General features: G+C 38.8%; 1 protein-coding gene across 1 annotated transcript in view; it reads left to right on the forward strand.

The window, feature by feature from the left end:
* Window positions 1-363: 363 nt before the first annotated feature.
* Window positions 364-22,016, forward strand: part of mi (minus) — a 115,097-nt gene continuing 93,444 nt past the window's right edge. The window contains exon 1 of the mRNA XM_067147928.2: window positions 364-1,072. Within this exon, the coding sequence (XP_067004029.2) occupies window positions 397-1,072 (676 nt within the window). The 5' untranslated portion in view covers window positions 364-396. The remainder of the gene's footprint in view (window positions 1,073-22,016) is intronic.

The raw sequence follows: 22,016 nt of genomic DNA on the forward strand, positions 1-22,016 counted from the left end.
CCAGGTCCTAATTTAACATGTAATTTTTATGAGGATGATTGTTCAGGTGTGCCTTGTACTCAGCCATTGTTTTCACCACCAAGTGACAGTTTTGGTGTGAAATTGGCAGATAACTGTGATATCAAAGTAACAGAGAACTATGGTGTTTTATTGTCTGCAGATAAAGCAAGAGGTTCTTCATCAGTTGTATCACCACTTGGGAGTATGTACCCTAGAGCTAAATCTACGTACAATTCAGATAGATCTCCAGTTTTTGTGAATACAAATGATGATTCTGAAGATAGTGAAATAGAAGTGGATGTTGTAAATAGTGTAAATGATATGTCAGAAATCTCTAATTCTTGCGTGGATGGGGAAGTTTTTGATGATAGCAAAAATACTCATAAATCAGAGGTAATGCTGGTAACCAATGATGTTTTGCCAGATTTATCTCTGAAAAGTGATTCATCGATTGGATTACATAGTGAAAGAATGATTTTGTCAGTTAAAAGTGAAGATGTTATGGTTTCAGGTGGCTCTGATACTAAATCTTTTGCCCCTACTGGGCCTGTGTCTTCAAGTGTAGACTGCACAGTGGAATTCTTTGCAAAAGACAGCCTACTAGAACCAAAATCGGAGAATGAAATGAGGATAAGTGCTGCTGATGAAGGAAAAATGTGCATGATGAAAACCCCAATTACAGGAAATGCATTCTTTGACCAGGCTGGAAGAATTTGTGCATCGTATGAAACTACAGTGAAAACAGGTTCCAGTATTGTTCATGAATGTAGTCCTTCTGCTGTACATGATGAATCACAGAATAAATTCATTGCTGCTAACATAGCTGAGGCTATTGTTTCTGAAAATGCTCTAGATAGTTCTGCATTTGACAGAAAAGTTTCCAAAGAATTGAATGAAGTCTCCAAGTTTAACATGAAATGTAGAACTGATATTGAAAATACAGCATGTACTGGAAACTCTGAAACTGTGGATGAGCATGTTCCACTGTATAATGCAGACTATTGTGTGAACTCACCTCTTTTATTTGCATCAGATGATGATGGTGATGATTATGATGAGTCCATAAATGGAGGTATGTATTCCCATTTTACTATCCTGTAGATCATTATGTTACCGTACATTTGTATGAAGTATTTGTACATTGTATTAGTGCATTATATTATCTTTTTATCTGCCTCTCTTGTAGTTTAGCATAGTCCTATGATAAAAATCTACCTGTTGCAACTAGGTTTAATTCTGTTGGTTCTCTCTATTATTTATCCTTTCATTTATATATTGTCTGTTTAGTATTTTTTTTCTACTGTAAGGGCCGATTGTATAAACTGTTTGATCTTAGATCAGAGACGAAATTGATCTCGGTTCACGCACAACTCGTACATTTGTATTGTATAAACGTTATTCTGGGATCAATTCGCACTGAACTATGATCAACTTTGACTAGAGAAATTTCTCCGATCAAACTCTTTGATCTTAGTTCAAGGAGTTGTTTTCTACTTGGGATACAAGAACAGCTGATTGTTAATAAAATATTACCTGTGTTTTTACGATAAATGGTAAAAAAATACGCTGAAGTCTAACCTCATACATTGCTAGCTATAGTTGTCTGTATATAGGCAATATTACGCTTAACTTTTACTGCAGTGTAATGTAATAATTCTATAACATAACCTCAATAAATTGCTTACGTTATTATATAGCCTATCTCGTTCGTATTTTACAGATGTCTGATTACTGTGATTTCTCGGATATATATTCTGATGATGAAAATGATTAATTTTGTCGGGCTCCTCGTGTGTTCTGTGAATGAGGAAATCCAATGAGAGAATTGAGTGATAAGTTAAAACTGAGGGATCACTTGGGAAAAGATACCGTGGAACAGCTAGAACTCAGGTTGCGTGATATTCTACTTAAAACCTATCAACTCAAATGCACATGTTATTACTAACTTTGAGATTCTTTGCCACGGGAACGGGAAGTTTTCAGTTAGTCGTTGGTGATTTACTGCATGTAGACGCAGCGACAGTCTGCAGAGCCGTTCATCGCGTATCTAATCTCATTGCTGCACTGAAACACGAGTTTATCAAAATGCCCTCCGAACAAAATGACGTGAGGAAAATCATGCTTCGATGTAAAACACTTCCCTGGTGTTATAGGCGCTATAGATTGTACCCACATACCTATAATATCTCCTGGGGGCGATAACGCAGAAGTTTATATGAATCGTCATGGGTAGTTTTCGTTAAATATTCAAGTTATTTGTGATGCTAGGCTCAGGTCCCTAAATATCGTAGCTTATAATCGAGCCCATAAAGCAACCAGGTCAGCAATAGAAAGAACATTTGGAGTTGTGAAAAGACGGTTCCCTTGTCTCAGTATGGGGCTAAGAGTGAAGTTAGCTCGTGTTCCAGTAATCATAGTTGCAGCATTCGTCTTGCACAATATCGCTGTAAATGCAGTAGATGAGGTCCCTGAAAGAGATGAGGCTGTGTTCGTTGCAAGAAGAGCGTTCGAAGAAATTTCAGTACCTGCTGCAAATGACGTTCATGGAAGAGAAAACACTGCTATAAGGGCAGCAATTATTAATACCGTAGTGTATTTAGGTAACAATATTTACAAAAAAATTACAGTTGGCTATTACGAAAAGTGGTTCAAACTAAATTATACAAACAGTTTATCTGCAACAAAAATAGCCAAAAACATAATGTACTTTACAACTATATGCGTCTAATAACACCACTGTACTATGCAATTAAACCCAGTCTTCCTTATTGTCCAGGCCTAACTTTCTCCTGTTCATTAAAATTTCCATGTTTTAAATTTCATCATCATGTTTTAAGGTCTCAGTTTCATTTTATGCCAGGCGACTATGACTTCGTGAGCACATCAGCTGTTTTTGAGGTCGAGGTGTGGAGATCAGCTGATTTGGAAGCAGAGGCCTGCAATAGAAGAAATAAAGAAGTGTAGGCCTATTGCTTGGAGACAAATTTAACAAACATAATACAGGATTAATGTATGATTTCCCTACTTACTTGTTCAATACAAATATTTCAGTAATGTTTCTTTATTTCTTTATTTCGCTCGGCACACAGAATACGAATACGAATGAAAACATTCACACTGCTCAATTGCGACTCGTGACACTCGACTGTTTTTGCGCTGTTGCCAAGCGCTCACAAATGAACTGGGATCAAAATTGAACTTCGAATAGTTGATCGTAGGTCAGTGTTATACAACATGACACCGGTCTGATCTCAGGTCATTTTCTGAACTTAGACTAAAACTGATCTCCAGTCAGTGAGGTTTATACAATCGGCCCTAAATGTTCTGGAGGTAAAAGAGATCTGAATAGTCATGAAAGTGTAGGTGGAATGAAAGTTGCATTAATATGTAAATTGTGACACCATTACTGCTAATATCTGTTCGCTTGTTTGCAGACCTCCAGAAGGGAGTACTAGCAAATATTCATAAATATAGGAAAATAACTCCACCTTGACCTTTGGCCATAGTCGAGATGAGGGTTGGGCAGCATTTTATGTTGTTTGCTGTGCTTTGTGGGGGTAGAATAATGTAAATCAACGTGGTACTGCAGTACTATTTTTCAACTGGCGTTCATATTATGCAAGAGAGACATACAGGAAATGATGTAGGCCTAGTTTCGAGTTCAGTGTGGAAACAGTTGTATTTCAGGAATTTGAAGAATGTAGTAAAATCATACAAATTTTTAGCCTACTTAAGTGAATGTATTGACAAGGCAGGAACATGTTCTAAAAATTAAAAAAATCAATTTAGTCTTCGAGAGGCTAATTTCATACCAAACTCATTTTCAAGTTCCAAGATATTAGACTGCAGGTTTTCAGCACAATCTGCCATTAAGACCAAGTTGTCAGCATAGGCCAGACTGCTTACTACATTTCCACCTAAATGAAGCCCTCCCTGCTACTTTATACCTTTCAGCAGATGATCCATGTAAACTACGAACAGCAAAGATGGAAGATTACAGCCTTTTCTAAGCCCTGTAAGTACCGTGAACCAAGAACTCATTCTACCATCAATTCTTACTGCAGCCCAATTGTCAACATAAATGCCTTTGATTTTAATTATCTACCCTTAATTCCATAGTCTCCCAGGATGGCAAACATCTTTTCCCTTGGTACCCTGTCATATGCTTTCTCTAGATCGACGACATATTCACAGCTGTCTATTCCTCTCGTAACATTTTTCAATTACGTGGCGCATACTGAAAATCTGATCCTGAGAGCCCTTCTGTGGTCTGAAACCACACTGTGGTTTTCATCCATCTTCCTCTCAACCACTGATCACACTCTCCCTTCCATGATGCCAGCGAATACTTTGCCTGGTATACTAATCAATAAGATACCTCCATAGTTGTTGCAATCCTTCCTGTTCCCTTGCTTATAGTTAAGTGCAATTACTGCTTTTGTCCAATCTGAAGGTAACTTACCAACACTCCATGCTAATCTAACTACTCTAAAGCCATTTCATCCCTGCCTTCCCACTATACTTCACCATTTCAGGTCTAATTTCATCTGTTCTTGCTGCTTTATGATATTGGAGTTTATTTTACTATCCATTCTACTTCCTCAAGCGTAATTTCACCAACATAAATTTTTTCGTGCCCATGAGCTTGGTTGTTTACGGCACCACCAGAAAACTTTCCTTTTACGTTGAGATGATTTCTAAAATATTCCCTCCACCTGTCCAGTTATTCCAAGGGATTTATTCAGAGTTCACCTGAATTATTCAAAACACTGTTCATTTCCTTTTTCCCCCCCTTCCTAAGATTCTTTATTACTATCCAGAAAGGTTTCCCTGCTGCCTGACCAAGCCTTTCCATGATATTACCAAAATCTTCCCACAACTTCTTTTTGGATTCAACAACTATTTGTTTCGCTCTGTTTCTTTCATCTACGTACAATTCTCTTTCTCCATCGGCCTTTGTTTGGAGCCATTTCTGATAAGCCTTTTTATGTTTACATTCTGGGGTCACTTCATCATTCCACCAAGATGTTCGCTTTTTCCCGTCTTTACACACAGACGTTCCTAGGCATTCCCTTGCTGTTTCTACTACAACTTCCCTGTATGCCACCCATTCTCTTTCTATATCCTGAACCAGCTTACTGTCCACTGTTCAAAACTTCTCACTAATCATATCCATGTACTTTTGTCTAATTTCCTCATCCTGGAGATTTTCTACCCTTATTCGTTTGCAGACAGATTTCACTTTCTCTATCCTAGGTCTAGAGATACAGTACTTAGTTCACTACAGATCAGATAGTGGTCTGTATCATCGAAAAATGACTGAAAAACCCATACATTCCTAACAGACTTCCTGAATTCGGCTAAGATATAGTCTATTATGGACCTGGTACCCCTAGCCTCCCATGTGTAGCGGTAATAGCCTTATGCTTGAAGAATGTATTCGTAACTGCGAAACCCATGCTAGCACAGAAGTCTAGCAAATGATTCCTATTCCTGTTTACTTCCATATCTTCCCCACATTTACCAATCACCCTTTCATATCCTTCAGTTCTATTTCCAACTCTCGCATTGAAATCGTCCCCTAGCACTATCCTATCCTTGCTGTTGACTCTGACTACGATGTCACTCAATACTTCATAAAACTTATCAACTTCATCCTCATCTGCACCTTCACATGGTGAATACACTGAGACAATTTTCGTCCTAATTCCTCCAACTGCCAAATCTACACACATCATTCGCTCATTTACGTGCCTAACAGAAACTATGTTGCGTGCAGTAGTATTCCTGATAAACAGCCCTACCCCAGACTCTGTCCTTCCCTTTTTAACACCCGTCAGGAACACTTTATAATCTCCTATCTCTTCTTCGTTACCTCCCGTTACCCAAATATCACTTACTTCTAGTACATCCAGTTGCATCCTCTTTACTGACTCAGCCAGTTCTACTTTCTTCCATAAGCCTCATTAATATTGATAGGTTCCCATCAAATTCCATTTTGTTCGCGAAGTTGTTTCCAAGGAGTCCCTCGCGTGTCAAATGAGAGTGGGACTCTGTTATTACCATAGGTCCGAGGCTTGCTTAAAGTGTTCTGAGCTCGGTAAATTCATGAAGCAGGATGCTACCCTGCTTACACATAGACCAAGTGAGGATCTCTCCTCTAACGGGTTAGGGACCATCGGTGGATTTTATAGTCCTGACCGCCTGAGCACAAGGAGGGGCCACGACTCAGAATATGTCCGAGATGCCCACTCTCATTCCATAGCAACTGGTATCCCGACTCTCAGGACCACTAACTAGGCTACTCAGCCATTGCCCATGGTTCATGAATTAGGACGCGACTACAGTATCCCACACCATGCACCATATGTTCTATAATGAAACTAAAATAATTAACTTCGCATAATGTTGTTTATATAAGGAGACCTTTCCTTCCTTGGAATGTGATCAAGCAAAGGGTTTCTAGTGGTTGTTAGGTCTCTAGCATTCAGTAGGGCGATTGGACAGTGGGGTAAAGTTGAATTAATTTATAATTTGGGTTAGTGACAAAGCCATTGGTCTGGATGGTAAGGTCCGGCTAGTGACATAATCATTGATCTGGATTGGTTAGGTCCGGCTAGTGAGTAAACCATTAGTCTAGATTGGTTAGGAACGGCTAGTGACAAAACCGTTGAACTGTGATCAAGCAAAGTGGGTCTAGGGGCGCAAGTCCCCAGGTTAAGGCCGCATAGTGGCTGTTACGTCTCTAGCATTCTGTAGGCAGTAGCAATGCATTCTATGTTGGACAGTAGTAAAAAGCTGCCAGCAGTCTGTTGGATATGTGTAACTAATGACAAACGAATGATTTGTTATTATTTAGTTGCATATTGCATTTAGTTGTGCTGTTATTGTGTGTGGGTTGCTAATGGAATCCATTTGATGTGATTGGTGGGAATGATGTCGTATCCGATTGTATCTCGGCCAGTGGAAATGCTGCTGTGTACTTGAGCAACATGGAGAATGGAGTGTGCTAAATTACATTAGGTTACAAAAGTAAATGTACTTCTATTGGCTGGTGAGTGAGTCCCTGTCTGTCACAGTGAATATATCTCTCCTCTACAAGGTATTCCACATAAGATTTGTAGTATTTCAAATCTGTTATGCTATAGGCCTAGCCTAAAACTTAGGGTGCAGTTACAGAATTTCTAGCAAATAAACAAAATACCACAGTATGTTAATTATAAAATCATCCGCTGTCCAGTGGCAATGATTTTGTGCCCGCCTTATCCACTGCTTTCAGTGAAGTGCAGTCAGCATTGGGATACAACTGGTCGTCAATTCAGTGAGGTGGCGGAAGATATCCTGGGATATCTGGTGCCGCAAGCTGCAGTGTTTGATGAACCGTTTGCTGGGAAACACGGCCTGGTCATCACTGTTGTTCCTGGTGGTGATTTCTCGAACTGTGACCCCACGTTTTTTTCAACAATGCGTGACCGCCTCTGGCATCAATGTGTAGCTGGACAACAAATCATTGTGTGGCCATCATTGCACCACTTTCAATACATCCTTACAACAGCATTACAAGAGCAGCCCACAAATTGTGCTGTTTCAGAGTTGCTGAGCCATCACAATTTGCCCTCTAACAAATACAGAGGGGGCGGCCGATTTTCACATTCTGATGCTGGAGACACTACTAACAGTAAGCATGTAGAATTGCTGTATATACCATACTACCAGCATGTCACGTGTTAGTTCCTGGTTTAGGCGCACTAAATGTTCCCGTGTCAGGATTGTCATAATGCAATGGTTCATCAGTGTATAGTTGTTCCAAAAACAAAATAATAATAATTAAAATATATATATATAAATAAATGAGCGCATGGTATTGCATGATCCTCGCATTTATTTTATCAGACTTAATTTTAATCACCTATCAGAATATAGTTCATCTCCCATTTAAGATACAAACCCTGTGGATACTCGACAAGAAATGTTGCATCTATAGGTTCAATTGTTTCTAAGTAAAGTGTACCTGCAATGAATTTATACAATACCATGGTGAGCAACTGTACAAATAACTGATCCTTTATTGATGATCTTTTCAGTCATCAGTCACCACTGATCTGCTTTTAGGGCTGTCACCCAGGTGACAGATTACAGTGTTTTCCCCAGAAATTTTCATCAGCCAGGTGGCAGGAATGAGCCGGGCTGGGAATACTACGTAAAAATTGAATATGAAACATTTTCAATTTATTCCCCTCGGGGCATTAACAATAATATCAGACAGGTAAATATTAACTGCAAAATTTTACTATTTAGTGTTATCACAAACAAGGCATAAACAGAGTATTTTGAATTTCTAGTGTTCTACTGCTCCTTCGTAATCGTTTAACAGCGGGCTTAGGTCTGGAGTGCCATACAGGTTTGCAACATTATGTGGAATAGAGTGCTCGGATGTGATTCCACGTTAATCCAGACACCGCTCGCGCACAGCACAACGTGATTTATTATTTAAATAAACAGTTTTACAGTAATTACATTTTAATTTGGAGCACCCTACGACTCAAATATGTATTAACATTATGCAAATAGCACATATCTAGGTTATAGTCCTAGGGAGAACACTGGATTACCTATCAGTTGTTTACCTGGTCTTTTCTTAAATAATTCTGAAGAAGTTGGAAATTTATCGAACATATCCCTTGGTAAAGTTTTCCAATCCCTAATGTAGAGAGTCCGCCAGAAAAATGTGTATACTCCTTACAGAATGAAAACTATTTATTTATTATTATTCAGCGAGCTAGAATATAATAGAGTGGCTATAGCAGCTTCATTAGCACTCTGGGCAGAGTCTAGCAACACTATAGCTGCCGTGATATAAATGTACCAGCCGACAAGAGCTGCCTGGAGCAAAATAGCTTAGTATGATATTAAGCTATTTGCTGCAGTTGCCCGAGTATGTGTAATGTCGCATGTGTCAAGTTCATCATTGATAGAAATTGTTTATAATTGGGCTTTATTTATTGAAGTGTGAATATGCCTGCATTCTGTTTCGCATGCTTTTGTTGGAGCAAAACAAACTGTGTATCTTACTTATTTCAGGGAAGTACATTTCTTTTCTATTAGCCTGTAAGAAGGCTACATATCGTCGGCTTACTTCTAAAACCACGTAAGTCAGTTTTAGCAAACTTTTCAGGAGAGGGAAAAAATGTTATAAATCTCACAGAAATTTTTCAGCCATTGTAATTTTTTAGTTTCCACATTGTTTAGCGTTAATATTGCTGTTGAATAGCATAAATAAGCATGTCAAGTAAGTGTTCATACATTCGGTAGACTTATGCGGTTTTAAGAAATAAAATTCTAACCTTATCTGGACATACAAGGTTTTAAGGTTTGATTTTTGTAACATGATTAATGTTGTTATACTAGTTTTGATGTGGATCAGCTTAGAAATCACATGCATAAATACAGAACAGTAAATGTTCAACTTACTTGAAAATGCTATAAACTTTTTCCACAGTTCTTGTGTGTGGTACCATAACAAGTAGAACAACAATTCTTACAATGACAAACTTAGAACTGTTGTCTGCGTACAGCTCTGAATGTTAAATAATGTTAAGTATCTTAGAATTGTTATCAACATAAAACTTTGTATAATATAATTTAAACATTTCAGGTGTTATCTAGAAATTTTCGTTTTTGCTTCCTTTTTAACCAAGAATTTTAGCCCCTTTTATTCAAGAATTTTGGCTCTGTCTAATCATATTGTAGGTTATCAAAAAGTATGGTAATCTTGAGGTATCAGCTGTTTCAGTTGCTGGAGATTCAGATATTTGTCCTTTATTTTTAAAGGTGCACCGTAAAGATTATTCACTGTCTCCAATGAGCAACTTCCACTGCTCTTTCGTTGTATTCAAGGAAGTTCTTCCCAGGCACCTGAAAATAATAGCAGAAATTTATAATGGAGAGAATCTGAAACACACGTAAATTAATATTATTTTGCCATGAATGAAACGCATCTTTGAGATCCGTCTTGATCCTTACTTTCAAGTCTGGGTGGTAACGGATGCAGCAGAGGTCAGTAACTGTAGGGTCCCCTTTTTTGTGGCCTGGTTGATTGGAAGAAACGATCTTCATGCAACTGTAGTCCTTAAAGAAGGAATGTTGTATGGTTTGGGTTTCAGTCTTGCAGACTTACATGCTGACAGATATTCCGCAGGCACGTAGACTCTTTATGCCTCAGTTTTCTTTCTATTGTAGAGTGCATTGAATCACACTCCATTTGTGTATGCCCTTTAGCGAGAAACTTCTGAGTGATGATGTTCTTTTCTTTAGCTAATAACAGAAACGCATTTGCTAGTATACTATTTCTGTTTTGGTAGCCACAGCCATCGCTGTAAAGTATGATCTCCTGATTCATAAGCAACATTTTTCAGTATGAAGTCACACATGATGCTCGCGAAGTCATTTGCAGTTAGTCCTTCACCTTCATGCCATAAGTAGCCGTATCCTTCGTGAGTCTTGAGATCGTATACCGTTAAGTTATGTACTTTGAGTTCATTTTGTAATAGATGGCTGATGCTTGTAGATACGAACAGAGTAAAACAGACTGCAAATCCACAGTGAACACATGCTTGGCATTGTCTTTATCGAAGGCCTTTTCCTCTCCGGCTGATTCTCTTTTGAGCCTGTGTTATATAGTCCTCTTCTGACACATTTCCTGCTTTGTGCCTACAGCATGTATCACATCTGTCTTTCTTGGGACAAAAGAGACCTAGATTCATTTCATCAAATACCTCATGAAATGTCTTTATAGACAGAGCTTGAACATTGTCTTTCACAGTATAGCTGATATTCTCTATGCAGGGCAGCTTTTGAAGTACATATGGGTTCAATATATTTTTTGATGTAGTTGCTGGCAGTAGTGTGATTCTAACTTCAGAATCTCGAAGAATGCAACCAAATGAGCTTTGTGTTCTGCGCTCTCCGTTTTGTTCAGATGGCATTCTGGTCCTATTCTTCTTGGACGTATCAGGGATTCCTTAACCAAAGCATGTTCATCCCCGTTCCTATCACCTCCTTCATTTCGGTGTTCTTTCACTCAGTTATGCACTGACCATTCGCCAATACACAGGGTATTTAGAAACAATTTTTACATACCCTTTCCTGACCCATTTTGTTTTAGATGGAAGTAGAGGCTGTTTGATCTTTGAGGCTCATCATTCTTCTGATGTTCCACGAACCTGCTACGCTGGTGTAGCAGGGGGAGAGGTGATACTCCCACGTGATGCGTACCAGGTGGCGGATAGGAGTTACCTAACTAGCTTACTGGTGGACTTGAGGGAAATAAAATACCTCTCGCAGACCAAACATACAGGAAGTATAGCGGAAGCAGTCGGCTCATACTGTTCGGGCAACCCCACTCGTCATCAACCGTCCACACTCAGCACGAACAGAGCACGTGCTCACTTTGAGGTACCGACAACATTCGGATCGGGCTGAGGCATGCGAATCCAATCTGTTCGCCCTGTACTCATCTGAGCAAAACTGGGCAAACACATGCTCATTCGGGGCGAATGCTCAAGTGTATACGCGGCTTAATACGTGTGCGAATTTCATTACCTTTGAGTAGTACCATAATGTGTGGAATACCGGGAGTCTACGCTACTTTTGATTAGTACCGCAACATGACAAATACCATGGTTCTACTTTTCTAGCGATAAGTACCATTATGAGGGGCCGCTGACTTGGATTTTGGACTCCTTCAGACTACAAGCATCATCGATTCAGTATTGTGCTATAGAAGCAGTCCCTTGGTCAGTGATACTATCGTTTTACGCCAGCTTCTGTGCGTGTGGGTCACTGTGGTTCGGTTCCTCTTATCGTTTTAAATTCATATCCATCCATCCATTCAGTCTTCGTCCTCACGTTTTGAATTCTGGTCAGTGGAGGATTTTATACTTTTAATTTGTCATTCCATTTAGTTTTATTTTGTACTATTAGGGGCCGATAACCTCGATGTTAGGTTCCTTAAAACAACAATCATCATCATCATCATCATCTTCTGATGTTTCTTGTCCTTCGGAGCTTGTATATCTACAAGGCATCTTACCATCCCCTTCTTTTCTTTCCACGAGCAATCTTTCCAGAACTCGTCGAAGATCTGCTCTGTCACCTTCCATGAAACTCCTGCAATGCACATTGGCTGACTTTGTACTCAAAATACAATTGCAGTGTGGTTTCATTTCCCATGGCAGTCTTTCCACGTCGTATTCCCAGCTCCTGTCCGTGGATTTCCGTGTTCCCTTGTATGAATTCCCATGCATTCTATTAGTTTTATTTGCCACAGATGTCCACTCAGGGTCCTTTGATGATCATTTCCTTTTTCTTCCATGGCGCGGCATGCACTGTTCCCATTACTGTTTACACTGAGATCTTCATGGGTTTCATTTGGGAGTTTTGAGGAATTCGTAGGGCTAAACGTTTGGTCCAATACTGTTAAAGTGGTTTGTAATCTATTTTCTTCCCTTCTTTGAGTCTCAATTACACCTTCAGGGCATCGTCTTCCTTCAGCTCTATTTCCTGTAGGAGGAGAACCAGAAATTGGAAGGGTTTGGTCTGATGTTTCTTCACCGGCTGTTGTTTTCCTCTGCAGACTCATTTATGGCTTGAAGACAACTAGCATTATCAACCACAAACTCTCCCAAAGATATCTCACTGTTTTGAATAACATCGAAATCCGTATACAATTCGATTGCCTGAGTTTGTGAATACAATTCTTTTTCTTCAGTGTCATAAGAAACCGTCTTGTCTTCATAGTTGGGTCAGTTTCTTCGTAGTCTTTCCTGTCATCTGTTTCTTTTACGTAATTTGCATGTGCCGTTATTGCACGCTCCACATCAATATCCAACATACCCAGCATTCTCATACTTCTCCAACTCATTTTCTCTGAAATGAAAAGACAACAATGGAATGTTTACCACCAACTCGAAGGTCATACGCCAATGAGAAAATTATCCGTACGAGAGAGCCTAGGGAACACTGCTGATTTATGAAAAATATGTTAAATTATTTCTTTGACCATCTGACTGCTTTACAATTTTTCCACGGGCACCTTACTTATAGATAGGTACTTTCCGTATATGTGTAAATGCAGGTGGCGAACGACAGCTCACATTCGCAGAATAACCACTGACGTTACATAGCTTTGCTAGCAATAGGCACTAATGAGACTCATCAATTAATACTTCACGTGTATTGTAACACCACACTAACCTTAGCACGGTACTATTTGAGTTGATTAAACAGGCGTTTACTTACCATTCCCGCGAGTACAACAGAGGTCAAATGTTGTTTAATTCGTTGTTAGAAGTGGCGGACAAACGGGCAGCTCTATTAAGAGCAAAGTTACGTGGTGTTAGGTAAATTTCATGCCATCACCTGAGTTATAAAAAAATGTATGTCACACCAGGAGACTTACGAGGTTTTATAGTAACATTCTAAGGTCAAGAATGATACAAGGTTTAATTTATTTTAAATAACTCTTTAAAAATCCAAGAAAGTCATATGAGGTTTCATCCAGCAGAAAGAGCGAACATAAATCTATATAATGCACTCCAAACCTAAAAATCATGAAAAATCGGACTTACGAGGTTTTAGAAGTAAGCCAATGTTATATTAAAAGATCATCTTAATTTTCGCCGCTGTAAAGCACAAATTCTCATCACAGATTTTCACTAAAAGACAAATAGACTAGGCAGTGGATAAATAACATGAAGACAGACAAATGATACCCCAAGCAGTAAAGTACTCTCTGTTCATAACATTTTGAAGAGCACTATATGTTCAACCCTTGTTGCATTTCTCTATGGGGTCAGTTATTTAGTTAATGACAGGAGACGTTTGCTGCCCAAGGCATTACTGATAATTTAGAATTGCTCTTCTTATCCATACGCAAGAGGGGAAGAAACAGAAATAATCCCAATGCAGAGCAATAGAGATCAACATACACAAAGTGTTTACTTGGACAGATTGACTCATCGACCACTGCAAATTGTAAAGTGATGTGCTCTTCTTATCTATGTACCATAGTTCATTCTGAAGATGGTATCTCTACTGATCATTACCTTTTACCACTGTGCTACAAATTATGAGTCACTTACCTAGTACTCTGGAAATGTTGACTACATAGCAGGAAATGTCATCTGTGAGGTGGGAAAGAAAAATGCCATGATTGTCCGAAGGTTATGTTTATTCAACATTCCGAAGAGAAGAAAGGACTTATTGCATAGAAAGATGTAAAATATAGTCTCTTCATACAGCTCATGATGTGAAATTGGCACTTGGCTGAAAAACTATTCGGAAAAATAGTCACCGTTGCGAAGATAACATGAACTTCATGTTAAAGTAACAGGCTGACGTTCTCTCGTCACTTGCAGGGCAGTTGTTTTACAGTAACAAACCTGTAATGCTACTGAGTTCTGTGAAGAATCCCATCATGGCAGCACGACAAAACTTCTCTTAAAGCAGTATTTTAAATTAGACTGTACCTCAGATACAGAGCTATTATGCAAGAACTAAAAAGAGAAACCATAAGGCAGATGTACACAAAATAAATATTTTTCATGTGACAATGAAGCAGAACTAGAAAATGTGTTGGTTTACAAGAATGAGAGAGCTGTTTCAAATTGAGAAATGTGACTAGTAACAGATCAATGTAAAATTCAATTTGTTTATTGTACATGTTATTTTCAGTCTATTGTATAAAAATGTTTATGCAGAAAGCTTGCCTTTGGAATGTACAATAATTCATTAAGGTGTGTTTAATTTTCTTGTCTGTTTGTATACGCATCCTAATCCGTAATCTTGTACTGTAGGCTTAAACTCTTCTGTATGTTGATAATAATGTTATTGGCTTTATGTCCCACTAAATACTTTTACGGTTTTCGGATACGCCGAGGTGCCAGAATTTAGTTCCGCAGGAGTTTTTTTTACGTGCTAGTAAATTTACTGATACGAGGCTGATGTTTTTGAGCACTTTCAAATCACCGGACTGAGCCAAGATCGAACCTGCTAAGGTGGGGTAAGAAAGCCAGCACCTCAACCATCTGAGCCACTCACCCCGGGGAAAATATCGGGGAGGTATGAATTTCTCCACATTTTTGTGATTAAACAATAATTGATTTAATCATTTTCAACAATACATTTCTTCAAGAAAAAACAAAACTGTTTCATATTTTGTTTCTTCTATTTTAAGTTACAGAATATTACAATTCTGTAGGGAACCTCTCCTTAAGGAAAACTTATACGGATCAAATAGTTACACTTTCCATTCAATATCTTAATCAACTCCAATAATCTCTTAACTGTTGTACCTAATGAATAAGATGTGTGAAAATCTCATTTTCCCACTCTGTTCTGCACTTGCTTGCATAGCGCTCCATCTAATGAGGTACATGTAAGACATGGCGATAGCCAGTTCAACTTTCTTGAAAGGTGACAGCTATGTATTATATTCTAGCTCATTGTTATTATTTATTTGAAATATTGGTTACACGTCTAGTACTGTCTTCAGTTAAGCATATGATTATATTAGCTGTTCAAAATGTTCACCATTGGCTGCCAGACACATAGCAGAACAAACGGTCAGTGCAACTACATCGGTCAGCATTGCAATGGAGTTCGCTGCGCATACTGCGATAATCTCTTGGTGAAGGGCCTCCAGCGTACGTGGCTTACGTCGATAGACCTGATCTTTCACAATTCCCCACAAGTAAGTCAAGTCCATAGGAGTAAGATCTGGCGACCGTGGACTCATTGGGCCATCTCCGTTCAATCTAATGTCCCTGCAGATTGCCGTCCATAAAAGTTCATAGTGTGGTAGCACCCCATCCTGTTGGTAGAAGACCTCATCATCAGCTCAATAAAGCACACGTACAGCTGGTAAAATTAATGTGCGTTACATTTCCAAGTACACATCTCCAGTGACAGCAACATCAAAGAAAAAGGGTTTTAATAAGCCCCTAGATGACAGTCCACACTAGACATTAACCTGTGGTAGATTGACTGCCTTGTCCACATGAACATGCAGATTTTCCGGTGCCCCAGTAGACACAGTTATGTTGATTCACTGTTCAATTAAGTTTAAACTGTGTCTCATCAGACTACATTACCTTCATCAGAAAGTGTTCATCTTGACTTTCCATTTGTTGATACCATTCGCAAATTGCAGTCGATCAGGATCGTCGTCATTAAGAGCTTGCAGTAATTGTAGGATGTAAACTTTCCACTTAGGGGTTTTCAAAATTCATCATAGACTTGTACTGCTAATCCCCACTTCCGGTGCACATTGCATAGCAGCCTTCTGTGGAGAAGTAGCAAACCTTTCCAACACGAGAGCCGACGAAGCAGGACTAGTAGTTGCGCACGTTCTTGCTGATCTTCTTTTGTGAATATCACAAATCGTTCCATGCGTCTCAAACTTATCAGTAATGTGTTCGTTAGGCATGTTGGAGGTTCCGTTTCAAACTCCCTCCTCCACTGACATTATACTTCAATGATCAAATCTGATAAACCCCTTCAGAATGCATTTTCCTGCTCAAATGTCAAGTGTGCTTGAACCATTTTGTTTTCCTACTAGGCTATCGTGATGCAAGTATCAACATCTGTTGGGCGAAACATACTGGTACTTCAAAACAATTGACAGTGTCAATATCCTGAAACAGTCTGACAAGGAGTGTGTACATTTTTCGTACAGACTCTATGTATCCTCTTCCTATAAACAAATGTTTGCCCCAATTTGTTCTCTTTAAATTCTAACTTTATCTTCATATCTTTCCTTTGGAAGCAGTGCTATAACCCAGACCATATATTTGTGAGTGAGATGGTTGCTCCTAAGTGTGTAATGTCGATTTGGATGTCTATTCTCAACACACAGTATCGTCCTGTAATGTGGCAGATATTAGCTATCAACCGTAGGTTGTCCATTTTAGAAGGAGGTACATGTGTAAAAAGGCAAACTGGGAACATTTCACTGCTTTACTAGCCCACAAGATCACTACAATCAACCCTATGCTTTAGACATATGACCAGTTTATTGACATCAATAGAATATGTTCCAAAGCAACTATTCCCAGAGAGTACAGAACTATTACTTCTAAAGCATAACATCTGAGACATCTGCTCTGCTGACAAACTGTTTCAGCCTATTTGAATGGGATCCCTTTAGTGATGGAAGCATTGTGAGTTCTCTCATCTGTATCAAAAATAAAGCAAGAACAGTGTTTAAAGTTGGCAAAAGGAATCAACATTGGAAGGAGTTGTTAAAAGGCCGGAAGGTTGCTCAGGCGCCTCTAATGATCCAAATAAAACCTTGCCTCATTCTAATGTACTGGTATCTGCAGGCCTAAACCAAATTGCTCCCAACTTCTCCAGTATGGTAAGTCCATGAAACCTGGCCAAGAACTTAAAGTGGAGTTGAAGAGAGAGTACCAGGAAGAGACTAACACGTCTAATCCCTTCACTTTGTCGGAAGTGAATGGGGCAATAAATAACTGCAAGAATGGAAAGGCAGCCGGTTTAGATGAAATATCTATTGAACAAATCAAAAACATTTTGTCCTGTCGCTAGAGAATGGTTGCTAAATTCACTTGAATGTATCTAATACCTGAAAAATATCGAAGATGTGGAGAAAAAGCAAAGTCATAGCAGTCCTCAAACACGATAATTTAAATGGAGAGAATTTCTCCTCGTGATGAAACTTACAACCTGACATTTCACCCTGTGTATCATCATGTCGTCCCTGGAAAGGCAAAGTATCGTAAGCATCAAAATATAAATTTTACAGATGATAAAAACAATTAGCAAGTCAAATACTTACAGTTTAGGCAGTTTAGGTTTTTATTGTATTCCAGAAATGAATTTTTCACCTTGTCATATTAGGTTATGTATTTATTCAGCCATAGCAAAAAGGAACTTTTAAAGTTATGAATGTCTGTTACGATTGTTTTCCCGTTGTTGTCAAGCGCATCTTTTAACAAAGTGGTCCTCTTACGGTAGCTTTTGTACCGCTTACAATATTTTGGAGGGATTGGTTTGAAGGAATGTGTAAGGCATGAGAATAATAAGAGATTTTCTTAAATTATTGTATTAAGAAATGTAGATAAAAACAATAGGAAAATTGACTTTCTACACTACAATATTTAGAAGGAAACATTTTTATCAGTCCTCTTCATCTGTTTGTGGTAATAGATGACTGTGTTTGGAGTCATAGATAAGATTGATACTCGTGAAACATTGTAGGTATAATTTTTTTAGTGCAATAAATGATTGTATTTAGTGTCCTCACTTACCTCAGCAGCCTGTTTTGTCTCGCCTTCTAATCTCCTTGTTGGATATCACCCATAAGTCGTCATAAGTACACTCAGTTTCTGCAGCAACTTGCTCACAGATTTATTCACAAGATAACTAGTCATGTCATGGCATGTGGTCTCCGTAGAGGCCTGGTGCAGGTCCTTCGAGTTGACGTTGTATAGGCGACCTCGATTTAAACCCTTTTATTATTCCTAATCTTCTTCCAGTTAAAGCCTAACTCTTTTACAGTACTTCCCAAACTGATACAACCTCCTTGAAAACCAACCGTGTTTTTCCTGATGTACCAAATTAAGTTTCTTCAGTCTCATGCTGTCTCTTTTCTACTAATATTTTTTGCTACTTGTTTAACGTCACACTAATTTAGATGCCAAACAATGTTCATTAATTTTCTTTTCTCCTTCTCTGTCATGACTATGGGTACAAGCAAGGTCAGGTATATCACCAGAATCAGCATACCTGGAGGCTTCACGGCGTATGTTCTTTAACTTCTACGCTTCTTACATCCTTTTTGAACTTCTTGGATTGGTGAGACACATTCACTCATTTCTTTGCTTTGCTATTTTTCAGTGTTACTCAGATTTATAAGTCTGCAGAATGTTGAAATAATGGTCTTCTCAAACAATGTAAACTATTCCAACAATAAAATATAACTTAATCAGTGCAGCTGGAATGAATGTCTGTTGGGAAACCTCCATGACACGATCACTTCGCACTTCCACACAGAGTTGGTCCTCGCATGCTACTGAGCACCTCCTACCATTCACTTTAACAGTATTTCATTGTCTGCGCTCTCCGGAGGTCAGCTTTCTTTCTTCCCAATAGAAAGCTCGCCAGCATAATCTGCAATTGTAAAATGGGGATAATTCTGCCTAATCAATACTGCTTATTAAAAGTACAATGTGTTTATGCTTAAAAATATTCTATTTGCAGTACTGGTTTTGATCTGTATCGATCATCCTTAACTGCATTAAGAACATGAGATAAAACATGTACAAATCATTGGACATTACTTACTTTAAGAATGTGATTTAAAACCTTGATGAACAAACATTAATGACAAGTTAAAATCAATAAAATTTGAACTGTGGAGTTATACCCATTTTACAATCGTGAACTTTATCAGTATGGACATCAAAATAATAAAACGTTAATAAACTATAACACTAACACATTGAAGGTTTTTGGCAACGGAGGGAGGGGAAAGGGCTAGAATTGGGAAGGTAGTGGCTGTGGCCTTATTAAGGTACAGCCCCAGCATTTACCTGGTGTGAAAATGGGAAAACATGGAAGACCATCTTTAGGGTTGCTGATGGTGGGATTTGAACCCTCTACCTCCTGAGTGTAAGCTTACAGCTGTGCGACTACAACCGCATGAACAACTTGCTTGGTTAAAATTATTTTGACCGTCCTCTACAACACTTTTGTTGCATCTGCTTTTGTTTTGTTTTACTTTCAACAACTCCCTTCTATTCTGTTCATGTGTTTCATTCTTTCTGTCCTCAGCATCCTTATTCATAAAACTATGAGCTCTAAACAATCTCTCGCATTTTTCCTCTTATTGTCGCAAACTTCAGTTTAGAATTTTCAGCAGTATAATTCACTTTATGCACGAACAGTAGGAACATGTACTGACAATGAAACATTTTGTTTAGCTACTGACTGTACTTGCTCAGTCAAGTCTGTCACAAGAAGCAGTCCCTACTTTTCCCTTCCCGCCCCTCTTTTGCATTCCACTAGTATACTAGCTATCAATCAACATGCGATAGGTCCGCCTGTAGGCTTTGCCTTGTGTTTCAAGTGCCAAATTGATTTGAGGCAGTTATAAAACATGTACTATAACAGTCATGAACAATGAAACTGTTGCATTTCACGTTCCCCCCAACATTAAAATTTGTCGCTTAAGATAATCTGCCACAAAATATTAATTTCATGTTTCCATATTGACAGCTAAACTAATGATCTTTAAATCACTATAACAATGATTTATTATTAAACAGTATCCTCCTTGTTAGTCCGGCCTTGCGGTGTAGGGGGCAATGCGTCCGCCTGTCACCCGGGGGCCCCGGTTCGATTCCCGGCCGGGTCAGGGTTTTTAAATTGAAATGATTAATATCCCTGGTCTGGGGACTAGGTGTTTGTGACGTCCTTAATCTTCCTTTCCTCACACACAACATTCCACACTACCGCCATTCCAATTACATGCAGGTTCATACAATATGGTGCCAGTAGGGGCAAAAGATCCACATGGGTCGACGCCCTGAACAAATAGCATTAAAAGAAATCTTTGTTCAATACATTGTGGTATAATGTGAATTTAAAAAACTTAAATATCACATTTGTCACATCTATACATGTTTCGATCCCAATTGGATCATCTTCAGTAGATTGCTAAAAATTGACATATACATATTGCTGTTCCAGTGCAAGACTACGATAAGTGCACATTTTTCAATTAAAAAAAAAAAAAAAGTAATTGATATATTTTAGTGTGATCTTCAATGTAAAAGTGCAAACAGGTATAAATTGATGTAATTGGTTCCTACAAGTAAAATAAATTTGTTTTACATTTGAGTGTTTTTTTTATAAAGATGCTCAGTGCAGAACAGTGTCCTATCCTTACCAGGAGATTTTTTTGGAAGTCTGGTATGTTACAGTACTTTTGTTGCAATTGGTACCAGTGGCCTTATTGCATACTTTGTCCGACTCGTTGGCTGAATGGTCAGCGTGCTGACCTTCGGTTCAGAGGGTCCCGGGTTCGATTCCCGGCCGGGTCGGGGATTTTAACCTTCATTGGTTAATTCCAGTGGCCCGGGGGCTGGGTGTTTGTGCTGCCCCCAATATCCCTGCAACTCGCACACCACACATAACACTATCCTCCACCACAATAACACGCAGTTACCTACACATGGCAGATGCTGCCCACCCTGATCAGAGGGTCTGCCTTACAAGGGCTGCACTCGGCTAGAAATAGCCACTCAAAATTAATTAATTAATTAATTGCATACTTTATGTATTCAAAGCAGGAAACTGTCTCGACAGTCTTAGCCCTGAACTGCAATGCCATGCCAGGAGACCCCTCAAAGCTAAGTGAATACCTGTGCTTCAGGGTTTTGTAGTGACGTAAACACACTGAAGTTCTCATTTGCCAAGTTTAGATTTCTTCAAGCTTGTACAATGAGACATCTTAACAATACACAAATCACAAAAGGGTGGACATTTTGTCATGTTTCCAAATACTTCAGTTTCTCCCCATCTGTAATTTATCAGTTACGGAATTTATATGAGGAGACAAGTTAATTCACCAGACAAGGTCATTGACGCACCATAACCCAAAATGACAACTGATATCTAATCCTTTCTATATTGGATCACACTGCACAGTGTTCTCCCCAGAAATTTTCGTCAGCTGGGTGGCAGGAATAAGAAGCCGGGGGAGGGGGGGCATACTACGTAAAAAATGAACACGATAAAATTTCAATTTATTCCCCTCAGGACATTAACAATAATATCAGACAGGTGAACATTACTGCAATATTGGACTATTTTAGTTTTATCACCACAAACAAGATATAACAGATTATTTTGATCTTCTAGTGGTCTACTGCTCGTTCATAATCATGTAACACGGGAGCTTACTACTCGGTTGTTGTGGAGTGCCTTACGGG

The sequence above is a fragment of the Anabrus simplex genome, chromosome 5 (assembly GCF_040414725.1).
Source record: "Anabrus simplex isolate iqAnaSimp1 chromosome 5, ASM4041472v1, whole genome shotgun sequence".
Classification (NCBI taxonomy): domain Eukaryota; kingdom Metazoa; phylum Arthropoda; class Insecta; order Orthoptera; family Tettigoniidae; genus Anabrus; species Anabrus simplex.